General features: G+C 35.0%; 3 protein-coding genes and 1 pseudogene across 5 annotated transcripts; 2 read left to right on the forward strand and 2 right to left on the reverse strand.

The window, feature by feature from the left end:
* Positions 1-1,101: 1,101 nt before the first annotated feature.
* On the forward strand, positions 1,102-2,489 carry LOC145592283 (glucan endo-1,3-beta-glucosidase pseudogene; annotated as a pseudogene).
* A 1,752-nt stretch (positions 2,490-4,241) lies between these two features.
* On the forward strand, positions 4,242-6,157 carry LOC145592486 (glucan endo-1,3-beta-glucosidase-like). Its single transcript, XM_081648954.1, has 2 exons — positions 4,242-4,393; positions 5,060-6,157. Exons 1-2 carry the CDS (start codon positions 4,300-4,302, stop codon positions 6,004-6,006), a joined length of 1,041 nt encoding a protein of 346 aa, XP_081505080.1. The 5' UTR covers positions 4,242-4,299; the 3' UTR covers positions 6,007-6,157.
* Positions 6,158-6,274: 117 nt separating this feature from the next.
* Positions 6,275-11,205, reverse strand: LOC145592485 (uncharacterized). Of its 3 annotated transcripts, none has more exons than XR_014102426.1 (5): positions 9,434-11,205; positions 8,955-9,107; positions 8,778-8,849; positions 7,883-8,067; positions 6,275-6,573 (listed from the first exon to the last, which is right to left on the reverse strand). XR_014102426.1 is itself a non-coding variant. In XM_081648953.1 (4 exons), exons 1-4 carry the CDS (start codon positions 11,165-11,167, stop codon positions 7,960-7,962), a joined length of 2,067 nt encoding a protein of 688 aa, XP_081505079.1. In that variant the 5' UTR covers positions 11,168-11,205; the 3' UTR covers positions 7,735-7,959. The 3 variants fall into 3 exon arrangements, 1 of the variants encoding a protein (XP_081505079.1); XR_014102425.1 differs by lacking the exon at positions 6,275-6,573 and adding an exon at positions 6,825-7,174; XM_081648953.1 differs by lacking the exon at positions 6,275-6,573 and having other exon boundaries at positions 7,735-8,067.
* A 2,842-nt stretch (positions 11,206-14,047) lies between these two features.
* LOC145592284 (uncharacterized) lies at positions 14,048-15,216 on the reverse strand. The gene is made up of 2 exons (XM_081648731.1): positions 14,485-15,216; positions 14,048-14,158 (listed from the first exon to the last, which is right to left on the reverse strand). Exons 1-2 carry the CDS (start codon positions 15,214-15,216, stop codon positions 14,048-14,050), a joined length of 843 nt encoding a protein of 280 aa, XP_081504857.1.
* Between the last annotated feature and the right edge of the window lie 315 nt (positions 15,217-15,531).

A 15,531-nucleotide genomic window follows, 5' to 3' on the forward strand; every position in this document is an offset into this window, starting at 1 on the left:
AAAGCTTATAACTTACCTACATGCACATAAGCATTGTGCCATTAACTCTCACATAATAGTAGTACGACCAACAACTGATTGAATATACCACACAATTACACAAATATACTGTTGACGATCGATATTAATAAATAATATATGAATAAAATATATTTATTACTTGTATGATTTATATGAAGAAAAAATCAATTATGTCCTTTTTTTTACAGACTTGTATTTTTTCTTATAAATACGAATGACATAAAAAATCATAATATATATGTATGATATATATGAATTATAAAAAATTAAAATATGATGAAAATTAAGTGATTATTATAAATATGAGAATGTTTTTCATATAAATAAATTACATTATATATTTAATTTAATTTAATTATAAAATTGTATAGAATCTTTAATTATTATTACTATGTAATATGTACGCATAAATTTTTGCCATGCTTTTTGCTAGTTGAAAGATACGATCATCTAATAGTGGTTTTAAGCTAATTAAATTAAATTTAATTTTTTTGTGTTAAATTAATATGTAAGGAAAATATATTTTATAATTTTTTTTTTATTATTATTGACAGGAAATATATATTGTGTGTAGATACATTGTATTTAGACAAATGTAGTTTCCTAACTTTGTTAAACACATTGTATTTAGACAATATAATGTACTTAATATTCCATACTTGCTATAATTTGACAGGGAGCAAAATTTATGTAATATTTCTATGTGAAAATCTTTACATATAGAACAAAAATGAATGTTGAAGAAAGTTTTATTAATGTCCAAATATTATGGATTTTATGTTTAATGTTAAGGTAAATGTGTCTATTTACTTAATATACCAAGGAAAATATATTGCTAATATTGACGACAGATTGCCTAATTTAATATGGCATGTCTTTCTTTAACTTTTCTGTCAAAAAAATATATGGCATGATATTGCTTTTGTACTCTCGATCATTATTACCATAATTAAATTACAAATAGTATAAATATATGCATGCATCGAATGAATTTTACACAACCAACTAGAGTTTACATTGCTATTTCTTTTGAAATACTCAATACAAATATTTATTCATAACAAACCTGTTTGTTTTATAATGGCTGCTACTGCGATGCTATTGCTTGTTATGGTATACTTATTCCTTAACGTACACCATATAGGTACATAATTTAATTCCAATTACAACTTACATATATTAAGTTTTACTAGTGTTAGTCTAGTTGGTCTAATTTTATTTTATTTTCTAATAGTTCTGATCTGATTTGGTTTGTGTTGCTCTAATATAATATTCAATTATAATTAAAATTTGACGTTATTTTTACAATAATGAATCAAGTTTAACCTATTGGATTACTCAATTTATGATTTGTAATTTCCGTAAATTTTATAATTTAAATGCATAAACTAATAAAAATTTAGGCTATGCTTAAATATGATTATTGGAATAAGTTGAACCGAACACATTTCGGATCCCTTTATTTAATTAGCTAGTCTTTTTGTTCTTTTATATTTTACATAAAGATTAACATAATCTAAATCTTTCATAATGATTGCAGTGGGACAAGTTGGAGTATGTTACGGTAATGTTGCAGACAACTTGCCATCCGAGCAAGATGTCATCAACCTTTACAAGTCTAACGGAATAGGAACCATAACATAGCAGCTCTCCAAGCCCTACAAAGCTCCGGCATCAAAACTATTCTTGGTGTTGTTAACGGAGATCTTCCGAGTATAGCTTCCGACCCAGCAGCTGCCACCAATTGGGTGCAAACCAATGTCGTCCCTTTTGCAACTGCGATTAAATACATTGCAGTTGGTAATGAAATTCATCCTGATTATGCGGAAGCCCCGGCAGTATTACCAGCAATGCAAAACATTATCAATGCACTCGTTGCAAACGGCTTAGGGGGACAGATTTTGGTTTCTACAGCCATTGATACGTGCTTATTCACAAATACCTATCCACCATCTGCCAGTGAATTCAGTAATCCAGGATACATTACCCCGATTATCAACTTTCTAACCACCAATGGTTCGCCTTTGTTGGTTAATATTTACCCGTACTTTGCTCGTATTAGTGACCCTGAAAATATAAGGCTTGACTATGCATTGTTTACTGCACCTGGTCCTGTGTTTTCTGACAGTGGAAGGTTCTATCAGAACTTATTCGACGCAATTGTGGATGGCGTGTTCGTGGCTTTAGGTAAGGCGGGTGCACCTAATGTAGGGGTTGTGGTGTCAGAAATTGGATGGCCGTCGGAAGGTGGAGCTGATGCCACCGTCGACAATGCAAGGACTTATTATCGGAACGCGATCGGCCATGTGAAGCAGGGGACTCCATTGAAACCAGGGCAAGGAATTGAGACTTATTTGTTTGCAATGTTTGATGAAGATAACAAACCAGGAGCTCCAAGTGAGCAGCATTTTGGACTCTTTACTCCTAATCAACAACCTAAGTATGGTGCTCTCAATTTCAATCCATAGATTACATTATTAATTTTGAAAAATTCAAGTGATAATCTGATGGCAATTGTATAATTCATAGTTTACTGTTTAGTTTTTAGGAGTATTAATTAAATAAGAGTAACTTTCTTTGTTACGAAAACTAGTTCATGATAAGAAATAAAATTGTTATGTTTTGGGTTTTGTTATTATGCTTTTTATTCATGTTGATTTGTGCTATGATGATATTATACTTTTATGCATGTTGAAATTAAAAATGTGTAATGATGATATTATACGGATATTAGTTTGATAATACTGTATGCTGTCTGTGGTTAATTAAATAAAAAAAAATGTGGTAATGAAGGGCTGGAAGAAATTTGGAAGGAATGAGTCAGATTTGTAACTGTTAATCTTGGCTGAAATTATGGAATAAAATAAATTCTAAAGGATACCTTTCCTAACATATATAATACATATTTACATGTATGATTTGCTTCCCAAAGTTAAGGAAAAGGAATAAATTAGGTGTATTTTATCCCTAATAATTATGTAATTATAGAATTACATGTGATTTATAATGTGACTAGAATATGATACAATATTTATTAAAAAAAAAAAAGAAAAAAAAAAGAATGTGATACAATATTTTATTGTATACTTTGTTTAACAATTGCTCAACATTGTTGACTATAAATCTTGGTCAAAGGGAGACCCACTATAGTAATATTCTCTTATTATGTTCTCTTCACCTTGTGTTTTGATTGGATTGGTTCTAGTCTGATTTAAATATTTTGAGATTTTGTTTAAATTATTTCTACTTTAGTATAATATGAGTCGTTTTCTTCATAATTTTGTGAATTGCATAGTCTAATATGATCTTATCTAATTTTAACAAAATCTAGTAAATCATACGAAGGAATAGTAAGTAGGTTTAATGTCACGGCCACGGCCACTGATGTATTTAATTTACTTCTCACTAATGAATTTGCCTATAAGAGCTATATAGCTAATACATTTGATGCAAGTCATGCAACATAGTGTATGTGCTGCAAGCATTACACTAGCATTACACTCTTGCTCTTAGCAGCTAAGCTTCATGTCTTTCAAACACCCGACTCGTATGTTTGGTCGTCTTAGTCCTTTATTTCTAAGGATATATTGTACCTCCCAAGCTTTGTCTTAGCTAGCAACAACATTTTGTTGATGAGATCCCGGCATGAGCAATGGATTGCTAGCTATGAACACACATAAATTAAGATCTAACTAGGAAGGAGAAGTGTATTTCAATATGTTCAAAGATCGAGAGAATGTTAATTGGGTTTATAGGGAAAATTCAATCAAGCTTCCTTGTCAAACAATAAATTGTATGTACATATTAAACTTTTGGTCATCTATAATTCTCTGAATATTACACACGTCTTTTAATTTTAAACCGTTAGAAAGAACTTCTATTCGTAGACTTGTACTACGTAGTTGATACTCCAATTCAATAAGCTCCTTTCATGCATTAAATGAAGTATTGAATTTTCAAATTTGAGGAAACCAAAAAACAAGCAAGAACAAAAACACTACCCTAACAGTGTGGGAAAATGGGAATTATTTGATCATAATAATATTAATTTCCAAGAAGTTTTGGCATATAATGTAGAAAATAATGGGGTAATTACTGGGTCATTGCCTAACATTTTTGTGGAATAAACAAATAATAGTATTGGTTCATTGCCTAATGATGTGAATATGTAATCTATATAAAGGGGCAGATGAAGGAGTTCAAAACATCAACGCATTTTAGTTTTGCTTCTTCTAATCTACAAGTAGTGTTAAACACATAACCACTGGTTTCTTTATCATGTTTTCCATGGCTACTCCTAGCAATTCTCCCATGGTCGTCGCCACGATACTGTTAAATATAGCATTCTTATTCCTTAGCTTACACTCTGCAGGTATAAATATACAGATCTATCTAATGATCTCATCTTTGTTGTTTTTAATGTTGGTTATTGTGTACGTCTTGCTGCATAAATATAGTACATAAACAATACTTGAAAGTTGTACTGTTTTTTTTTTTTTTCCTTTTCTCATTTGATAACATTATTTGCAAATTTGCAAAAAGTATCAAACAAGCAAAAAAAATTACTCTACCTCTTATATGTACACTTAGGTGACGAGGTGAGTAGCAGAACTTTTATTAATGCTCTATATACACGAAGTATAATTGAAAAGGTGTCACAATGCACGTATGTACACTGATCTGACCTTTATGACCTTCCTAAAACATAACAAGTACGGAGTATTAAACAACATTATATTGGAGATGTCAAATTAGTAATCCAATCAGGTTTAGGAAAACATCCATTTTATGATGGACCATTCAAAACGTACTCAAATTGAGTAAAGCATTTATATACAAGTCTATAGTCAATTATTTATAGAAAACAAATATGTTTCAATTTGGATCTACAATTTAATCGGATCAAACAAGGTCAAGTCAACTCAAATGGAAAAGTTTGGGTCTAGTAAATTTTGTATGGTCTAAATCCTACGTGTTCATTCCTTAAGCATGTACTCAGCTCAGTTTTAATCAATGTGCAATAATTGAATGAATGCAGAGGCGCAAATTGGAGTATGTTATGGGGGCAATGGAGACAACTTACCATCCAAGCAAGACGTTGTTAACCTCTACAAATCCAACCAAATAGGAGCTATGAGGATCTATTCTCCTGATCAAACTCTCCAAACCGCCCTACAAGGATCAGGTATCAAAATCATCCTAGATGTCCCCAAAGACAACCTTCAGTCTCTAGGGTCGGATCAATCAGCTGCTAACCAGTGGGTTCAAACCAACGTCGTTCCTTATGCATCATCAATAAAATACATTGCGGTAGGGAATGAAGTCCATCCGTCTGATCCACAAGCCTCATCAGTCCAACCAGCAATGCAAAATGTTCTTAACGCGTTGAATTCAAATGGTTTAAGTGGTCAGATTAAGGTTTCTACGGCCATTGACACAACCTTAATCACAAATTCTTTTCCACCATCCAACGGCCAGTTTACTGACTCTTCATACATCACCCCAATAATCAACTTTTTAAAGAGCAATGGTTCACCTTTGCTGGTTAACGTGTATCCTTATTTCGCCTATATAAACAATGAGGGGCAAATCCGTCTTGACTACGCATTATTCACTGCCTCTGGTACAGTGGCCAATGATCCTAATAATGGATTGAACTATCAAAATCTATTTGATGCACTTGTAGATGCAGTGTACGCGGCTTTAGGGAGGGCCGATGCACATGATACCGCCATCGTAGTGTCTGAGACCGGATGGCCATCAGAAGGTGGAGACGCTGCCACGACGGTGGACAATGCAGGAACTTATTACAGGAATTTGATAAGTCATGTGAAGCAGGGGACTCCTTTGAAACAACAAGGAATTGAAACTTACTTGTTTGCTATGTTTGATGAGAATAACAAACAAGGAGCTCCCACTGAGCAGCATTTTGGACTTTTTAGTCCTGATCAACAGCCCAAGTATGGCCAACTAAATTTCAATTGATAACCTAAGGAACAAATATAGTGCTGATAAATATGTACTCCGTATTTCGTATTTTGGTAATTATAAACCAAATAACGGGGATATCCCCGGATGTGATAACTTGCAAAGATTAGAATTAAAAATGCTATATACATGCTTCTATTTATCTTTACATCTCTTATCTATATTTGGATTTAGTTGTCACGTTGTCTCAATCTTTTATACATACTTATTTTGCATAAAAATAGGTCAACACCCTTTATAGTAGCTGGTCGATTTTTTTTCTTTTATAGTAGTTCAATCGATACGAAGCATTATTTATACACCAATAAGTAGTACCGATTACAAAATGATAATCTCACTCTCCACAAAACTTTGATGATAAAATAAAAAAACTACGTAAAAACTTCTCCCCTAAGTGTTTCGCTCCTCCTATGCTTACCTTGTACCCACTTTCTCCTGCTATACTCACCGTAGAATTCATCTTGCTCTTTATTTTCTCCATTTAAATGTAGGGCTCATCTATATCAACCTAGGGTGCACTTTTTTTCCCGATGACCACCACAAAGTTCAGGCAATTTGATGAAGCTATCAGAAATTTTAGGGTAAATAATTAGATGGAGTGTATGTCTTTCCCCCTTATCAATGCATAAAACCAATCATAAATACAATTATTAAATAATTTATAATAGTTTGAAAAATATATAGAAAACATAACAAGAACTCACACCTTGAGAATTAATTACCAAAGATATTTTAAATATAGCATGAGAGAATAGGCAAAAGTCAAAATATTGGAAGTGAAACCAAAGGAAGTATTAAATTATTCTAGTCTCTCTGATTAGTCGACATAAACAAAGTTACAGGAGTTTTATTGGTTATAAACATATACTAGAATCTGAGATAGATTAAGGCAAAAGGCATAAATCGAACTATAAGATTACATCATGGAACAGATTTGTTATCAGGTGTACAAAAAAATAAGTCAATGTGATGCTGTTATTCAAGTAATTGAAGCTTGAAGCATATACAAATTACAAACTATTTTACAATAAAGGTGTCCTAAATTCTAAGTAGGTCTGTTATGAGCTTCTGATTTCTGCAACTATGGTGAATAATAGTAACTACAGAGGCAACAGGGGTAAGTTTACAAATGAATGTACATGATCACAGATCATTACGACCTGCACTGTAAAACATATCCAGAAGAAAAAAGTTTAGCAGAAATATTTTTCAGCAAAATATAATTTGCTTGTAATATAATGTAGTGATTTATCTTTCGCTAGCTTTTATTTCATAGAGGACTAATGAATGGCAGGTTATCATTTTTGCAAATCCAAGTGTCAAATTTTCAAAGATGACTCGACTCCTTCAGCCTGGTGCCAATTCTGGCCTGTCTGGAAGGAGCCACCCCCTCCATATGTATTTAGTAGTCACATTGCCTCATGCCCTCACAATTAAGGATCAAACATGATATCACAGAATGACCCAAATGCCTTAATAAAATATGCCAGTTCTGCATCACTTTATGTAGGTAATGCCAGTTTAGGAAATTTAATCACTGTTCAGAAGGTGACAACATTTTGCAGACAATGAAACTACTAATTCTGAAAGGATGGAGGTTATACTATTCTTCTTAATCATTAACCTACTGACAGAAATTATGTATTTGGATTTTTGGAAGGCTTCTTATCATCTTTTGTACAGAGGTTTTGAGGGAAACTGAACCAAGGAATATCATGCAGTTCCTTAAATCTCTGACCTTTATCCATGCTTATAAAAAATTAATTCGTACTTTGTATGTGAATAAAAACTTATTATCTGACTAGACTGAAAAAAACATTTTTAGACCTACATAACAGATTCTGAGATCATGAGGATAGTTAGGAAGACTAACCCCATCAAAAACAACAATTATGTTCAATTTTGTCACGTATCATCAGGTTTTGCTGGAAGATTGATTTGCTATAATTATCATCTCAGCATCCGCTTCATGTACTTCAGTGCAGATCTTAACATTGATCTAGCCTTCCTATCTGGGGTGCAGCCAGACAATATCATTTCCTCGTAGACAGAAGGAACCTGAAGTATATTAAACAATTAGTATATCACAAAAATATAGTGTTTTCCATTTTTCAGATGTCATAATGTTGATATATGCAACCTTTCCTACACTGCATCTTGCTTCTAGTACAATACCAAGTCACATATTACTAAGTACTAACTGTATCATCGTGTTCTGTATTTTGCTGCAAGAAGTGCATTAAAGCAATAAAGCGGACAAGTGCCCATATACAATTCTTCATTAAAGTTATCTGAAACCAGATAATCCCATATCTGTCAGGGCAGGGCTGCCTAGCAGCCTAGCTAGTTGACATGGCTGGTCAATTTGATAAAAACAAATGCCCAAATTCTAAAACCACAACATAGCAATCAGCAATTCAGCATGAGAAAAGAAAGAAAAAGTTCATAATTTTTTTTAGTTGTTCTATAAAAACCCACAAATGGGACATTAGTTAACATAAGAACAAAATATGCCCTGGTCAAGTCTCAATACCACATTGATGACATCTAGCCGAAAGTATAATACAGTAGAACCCTTTGTCTAACAGCAAAAGGCAGCACTCAGGAGTCAGGACTACAAGGGATTACAACAGAGAATGTATAATGCTAGATTAGCAGTAGAATCGATTGTGTAACAATAATTGGCATGGAAAAACAACAAATGCAGAAAATGATTGTAGAGTTTCTATAGATTTGTATACGATGTACAAGAATGTAGATATTCTTACCTTATCAAACTTTTCAACACGGATTAACGCTTTCATAAGGGTTGTATATGTAACTACATCAGGTTTCAAGTCCTGCAAACACAGCCAATAGAATAATTAAGCAGAAAATAAGTTAATTCATTGAGGTGATGAGGAAACAACCATACCAGCAAAACAAAAGCACAACACAGGACTTACATTTTCTTTCATATACTGTAAGACAGAAAATGCTTCAGCGTCCCTTCTGTCCTCCCCAAATGCATTGATCAATGCATTGAGAGCTAAAATACTAGGCTTGAGGCCGTCTGCTCGCATGAGCCTAAATGCATTAATTGCTTGGTCTGATAAACCCTGCAAGTCAAGAAGGTAATATGATCAACCCAAGCAATACGTTAACTAACTGCTGCCTAGTATTAAGCCCGTAAAGCAGGAAGGTTTGATTCAGTACAATATTCAAAACAAGTGAATCCCACCCCACAGCCAGTTTTGCAACAACTAAAGGCCTGATCATATCATCATACTATGATCTAAAACTTGCTCATATAAACAATTTGCACTACAATCCATCAATAGATCTTCAACTCAACACATATAATCACAAGATATTTATATTTAACTTTTTGTCAATAATTTATGAGCAAAATAGCAAGAATTTGAAGAAAAGACACAATTCATACCCTTTGAGCATAGGCATTGATCAAGGCATTGTACATGGTCTCCGAAGGTTTCAATCCATTCGCTTTCATAACCTCTAGGCATTCAATGGCCTCCTTAAATCTTCCTGATTGCCCGTATATATCAACCAGAGTGGTATATGTCACAACATTAGCCAACAATCCTTGACCCTGCATCTTTCCCATTAAAGTCTTAACCTCTTCCCATTTCTCTTGCACACCATAACAGTGGATCATAATATTATACGTAGTTATACAAGGCGCGCACCCACTTTCTTGCATCTCTTTGAACAACTCCTCTGCCTTATCATACCGCCCACACTTACAATGGCTATCAATCAATGTATTCCATGTACAATTGTCTGGCTCGATCCCCTCCAATTTCATCTTCTCAAAGGTATCCATAGCATGATCCATACAATTATACTTCCCCAAAGCATCAATCATCACATTATAAAATAACCTATCAGGCTTCACCCCACAATTCCTCATCTCCCTCAACACTTGAAACGACTTCTGCCAATCCCCTCTATCGCGATAACTAGCTAGAATCCTACTAAACACGAACGAATTAGGCCCTACATTACTAGCCTCCATCTCTTTCAACACAATCCTAGCACTCTCCCACCTCCCGGCATTCGCATAAGCATCAATCAACAAGCTATAAGTATGTTCATCAGGCAAAACCCCAATCCTTTCCATCTCCGAAACAATGGATTCAGCATCCCTCAACATCCCAGCCTTCACATACCCCCTCAAAACCGCGTTATAAGCCCTTGTCCTAGGCCTCAACCCACCTTCCTTAAGCTCCTCGAACACGGCCTCGGCTTCCTCGGCCCTCCCGGAATTCCCCAACGCCGAAATCACCGAAATAAGCGTAGCAGTCTTGGCACTCAACCCATTCCCCTGAACCACACCCAAAAACCACAACGCCCTATCAACATCCCCAGACTTAGCAAACCCAACAACCAAATCATTCAAAAGCTGAGCATCAAGCTCAACACTATCACACTTCATCTCCTCATACAATCTAACCAAAACAGACGAATCCCCATGATTATTATTATTCGTCCTCGCAATCGACTGCACAATCAAACTATAATTCACAAAATCAGGCGGATAACCATCTTGTCGCATCCTCGACATCAGATTTAGGGCTTTCTCAAGATCATCATTTCGAGCACAAGCTCCAATCAAGGCATTATAAGTTAACGGGGTCAATTTCTGGCGCTGCGAAAGGAGAAACGCTTCGTAAAGCTTCTCCGACTTCCCCAAAGCGTGGATTAAGATGGAGTAGAGCAGCTCGTAAGAGAAACAGAGATTGTGTTTCTGCAACCAGGTGACGACAGCGTAAGCGGTGGAGATGGTGGTGGGGGAAGAAGCGAGGGATTTGAGGAGGGAGTGCCAGTGGTGAGTGGGTACTGCGCGGTATGACTCGGCGAGTTGGAACTCGGTTGAGTCGAGTGAGTTGGGGGGTGAGTTTGTGGGGGTTTCGGAAGTGTTGGAGAGGTAGTTGATGAGAGGGGAGAAGTCGTAGCGGTTGCGAGAGGTGGGGAGGTCGTCGGTGGTGAGGTGGTCGGAGAGGGTGCCGGAGAAGGTGGTGGGGAAGGGTGGTGGAGGAGAGAGGATGCGGCGGAGGAGTGGTGGAGAAGAGAGGAAGGGGTGGTTGTTGTGGTGGTGGAGATGGGGTGGAGGGAAGCGGGTGGGGAGTGGAGGAGAGAGAAGGAAAGTGTTCATGCTTCAATTGTGGTTGAGTGAGTGAAAGGTGGGAACAAGATGATGATGTGGAGCAATGGAGGGAATAGATTTTTGGTCTTTTTTGGGATGTTGAATTATCCACGATTGCAAAATTTACCCCGTGGAGTTTTCCCTCTCATTTTTTTAATCTCGTCTTTTTTGAGTCCATTATACAACAAATTACCTAAGGAAAACGGAGTATACTTCTTTCATGTTTTATGTCAAAAAACTTTAAGTAAAGTAAAGTATAAATTATAACAAATCTAACAATGTATTACTATATAATTAGGGGTGTCAATTCGGATGATCGGATCGGGTCTGATATGGTCGGGTCGGGTCAGATAAAATTTTAAAATTGAGTCATATTAAATTGTTATGTCCAAATCTGAATCGGATATTTTTCGGATCGGGTCGGGTCGAGTGTACTTTTGACACCTCTATATATAATAACTATTGAGTAGTGATAGTGTTACCCGGGTTGTTGTTGTTGTAGACGTACAATCAATAAGTTTTATTAAAGGCTTTATAAAATTGAAATTATTGTTGTCAAATCAAAATTGAGTTATTTGTTTGATTATTTTTATTTTTATTATTATTATTATTATTATTATTATTATTAATTGAAAACTTTTTTTTAGAAGAGATTATTAATTGAAACTTGTAGTGTACATTTTTAACATATAATAATATAGTTGATAATTGTCTTAGATGTTATAAAATGTTGAGGGTTTGAATCTCCTTATCGAGCACGTTGTCACGACTTATATCCCACACCCACCAAGGCAGCAACAAGCGTCAATTGGGCACTAGGCAGCAATTCGGGCCAAGGGAGATGCCCATGGGTGCTAGGAAGCACCTTCCCCCTAAAGAGCTTTATTTTGATTTGGTACTGTTTTCCTAGTGAACACCCAATTGACAGTAACACAATAATGGGTTATTTGGGCGACCAAATGAAACCCAAATGAGCCCAAACTTTGGGGTCCACCGTTTTTGGGCCCAATAAACACAATGGTGCAGCCAGATTTTCGAGGAGAAGTCCGAAACCTTCCAGAACGTGCTAGGAGACTCGGGATGCGTCCAGAAGCTTCTAGAACTTTCTAGGAAGCTTTTGTACATTCTTGTAACTCTAGAGTAGTATAGAATACTCCGGAATGATGTACATACGAGTAGGAACTCAAAATTGTTAGAAGGCTCTGGAAAAGTAAGCTTCTAGGACCCTCCATTTGAGGAAGTTAGAATGTTCTAGAGTAGAAGCCTCTAGGAACTTGGGAGGCCTATAAATATGGACCTTCCCCTCATTTTGTAAATCATTCAGACACTTGTAAACTTCTCTCAAGCAATACACAACATTCTTGAAGCAATCTCTCTTGTTCACTTACTTACTTGCTCACTTAGCCATTTTCCCAGCTTTCTCACTTAACTTGTAGCATCGTACTTAGCATAGCTAAGGTACTTTGGGGATCCTTGACTAGAGTTGCAGGAGTAATTCTAGTAGGACGCGTGCAAGGGACTTAAGGAAAGAGTCAACACGTGACAACGTGCTCCCGCAACTATTCAAGTCAAAGATCGTATATACCTACTCAAAAAAAAAAAAAAAAAAAAAGAAGTCAAAGTTTATACTTACAGCACTAGATTGCTACTTCAATTATTCCTTGTGATTATATGTATTTGATATTTATGGTATTTTTTTAATTAGATTAAATCTTGTGATTTGCAATCATATACATTTATTTTTATATATACAACATGGTTGATGATTGGCTAAGATGGTTAGATAACATCTTTCTATAAGAATTGACGTTCTAAGAAACGCCTTCTAATGATTACAGTTCGAAACGAATAATTCTTTTCGGGTCGGTTTGGTTTTGACACTTCTACCTTAGACTATCCCTTACTCTCGTTTTTTTTGTTTGATGATGCAAGACAATTAAGGATAACCCATTTCCGTATTATATACGAACTCATTTTTTCACCCCTAACTTCATAATCATAGTTTCTCTCTCCTAATTTCAGAATCTCATTTTCTCTCTCTTTCCGATTTTTTCTCTCTCTTACTGTAATGGCCGATGAAGAAAATCCCGTAAATAATCGCAACAACAATTTGATCGCTGAAGTGATTCGTGCTCTTTCATCAGGTAACATTTCTGATAATGCGGTGAAGGTCATCCTGTTCCTGCTTTTAGCTCTTGCAATCTGGACATTCATGATGTGCTTGCTAGTATGGGCCTTGAATTACGGGAGTAATGATGCTGACTAGGTGATACTAAATCCATTTTCTTTCATTTTTAAGAAAACTCGTAAGTAAATTGAAAGCTGATTTTGAATAGCATAATTTCGATAGACTAGTAATGATGCTGATTTTGTTAGTAATCCGCAATTTTGAGTAGCATAATTTTGGCGGTTTACTCCTATTATATTTTACTTTGTAATGTTGATTGAAAAGTGAAATTAGTCTTTACAATTTGTCTAAGTATTGAATTTTGATGAAAGCAAAATTAGAGAGAATTTAGAGAGAAAATTTAGGGAAGAAGAGAGAAGAATTTGTTTCATTGAATTGAACAGGAAGAAGCTAGAGCAGAACATTTATACTGCTACTAGAAGATTCTTACAACAAAGAAGCAAAATAGAATGTTGTAACAAACTTTCTTACATCAGCAATATCATAACAAACTTTGTAACAAACTCATCTTACGTGGCAGTGTTAGTAACAACACTAAGTAATGTTGTTAATCCTTTGGCAACTGAATTATATGCTATGGTACCGTTGATGGTCTTGCTAAACATATTATGCTGAATCTCTTAGAACAATGCTGCCTACTACTAGAGGTAATCCTCATCATCATAATATTTTGGCTGCTATATGTATGTGATGCGGCTGCTCTACTCTTGAATGGCTTTGAGATGGCCTTCCTCAATCATATTCCAAGGGATTTGGCTCACAAAGTTGATGTGTATGGTAAGAATATGGCGCTCTGGTATAAGAGCCACTACCTAGTACCAGACTACCAGCTAGAGTGCTGCTTATGAACAATAGATATAGATATTTATGTTTGAAGGTTTGGATGTTTGTATTTTAAACAATATCGTTGTACATTTTAAATAGTATTAGCCTATTATTATAATTTCTACTTTCTTGTATAAAAAAAATAAATTGAGGTACAAACGTAAAATTATTGAAAGATGCATAATACAATAGAGTATTTTTATCATCAAAAAATAACAAGCATTCTAAAAAAATCAGATAAAGATAAAAAAAAAATAATAATGATAATTATTATTATAATTATCTGATAGTTTTCATACATTGGTATAACAACTTGTTGTGGTTCCTCTCGATCCCTATCAAGTCCTCGAACAAGCTCATCTTGTGAGACTTGTTGTGAGACTTGTTGATAAGCTCTAGGCAGAGGGTCTTGTGCTAATGTATTAGATCTAGTTTGAGCATAATAATCAGAACAAAGACCTAATAAAAATTGTTGTAGCCTATCATCTTCACGCCTTTTCTCATGTTGCCTACCAACATTACATGTACACTTCCCATACTTGCAATTAATTAATGGTTCAAGTTTAGCAAGTTCATCCCACAAAACTTTTAATTTGCCAAAGTAAATAGCCACTGACATATTTTTAGTTTGTTCACATCTATTTATTTGAGCCTTCAAATTTTGAATACGAGGACCATTAACCACACAAAATCTTTCATGCACATCATCCCACAAACGTTTTGCATTATCATAATTAGAAAGCATAGATTTTACCTCCGGATCAATCGTATTCATGAGCCATGAAACGAGCATACAGTGTACCACAACCCAATCCTCCTTGGTTGCAGGCGGCACACAATCAGTGATAGTACCATCTAAAACCCCAAATTTCCTTCGAGAAGAAAGCGCAACATAAATCGCACGAGACCATGAATCAAAATTGTCAAGTTTTAACCAAATTGGAGTAATAAAATCGCCGGGCCTATCATGCGCCCCTAGATAAAACGGAGAATTAGTTTCGATTTTTGGTGGTGGCGGCGGTGGTGGTGGTTCATCACCGGCCATGATTAAATTTTATGAAAAAAAAAAAAAAACTCTGGCTCTTATACCATGTAGAATTAATGAAACTGAAAGCTTGAGTATTATTTCTTAGAGAACCACCATATATAATACAAGCTAAAACAATCCCAATCAAGATAGAATTAGGAAAGTATCAAAAGATATTACTAACTACCAAAAATATGCTATCAAAGATATCCTAAGATATTTGGAAAATATATCCTATTTTCCTCAATAGGTTAATAGAAGATTAATTAAAAGACTATTTGATTAAATCAGGCGCTACTAGTGAAATAAGAAATTGGATTAACCGAAACATGG

Source organism: Chenopodium album, chromosome 18 (assembly GCF_948465745.1).
Source record: "Chenopodium album chromosome 18, dcCheAlbu1.1, whole genome shotgun sequence".
Classification (NCBI taxonomy): Eukaryota; Viridiplantae; Streptophyta; class Magnoliopsida; order Caryophyllales; family Amaranthaceae; genus Chenopodium; species Chenopodium album.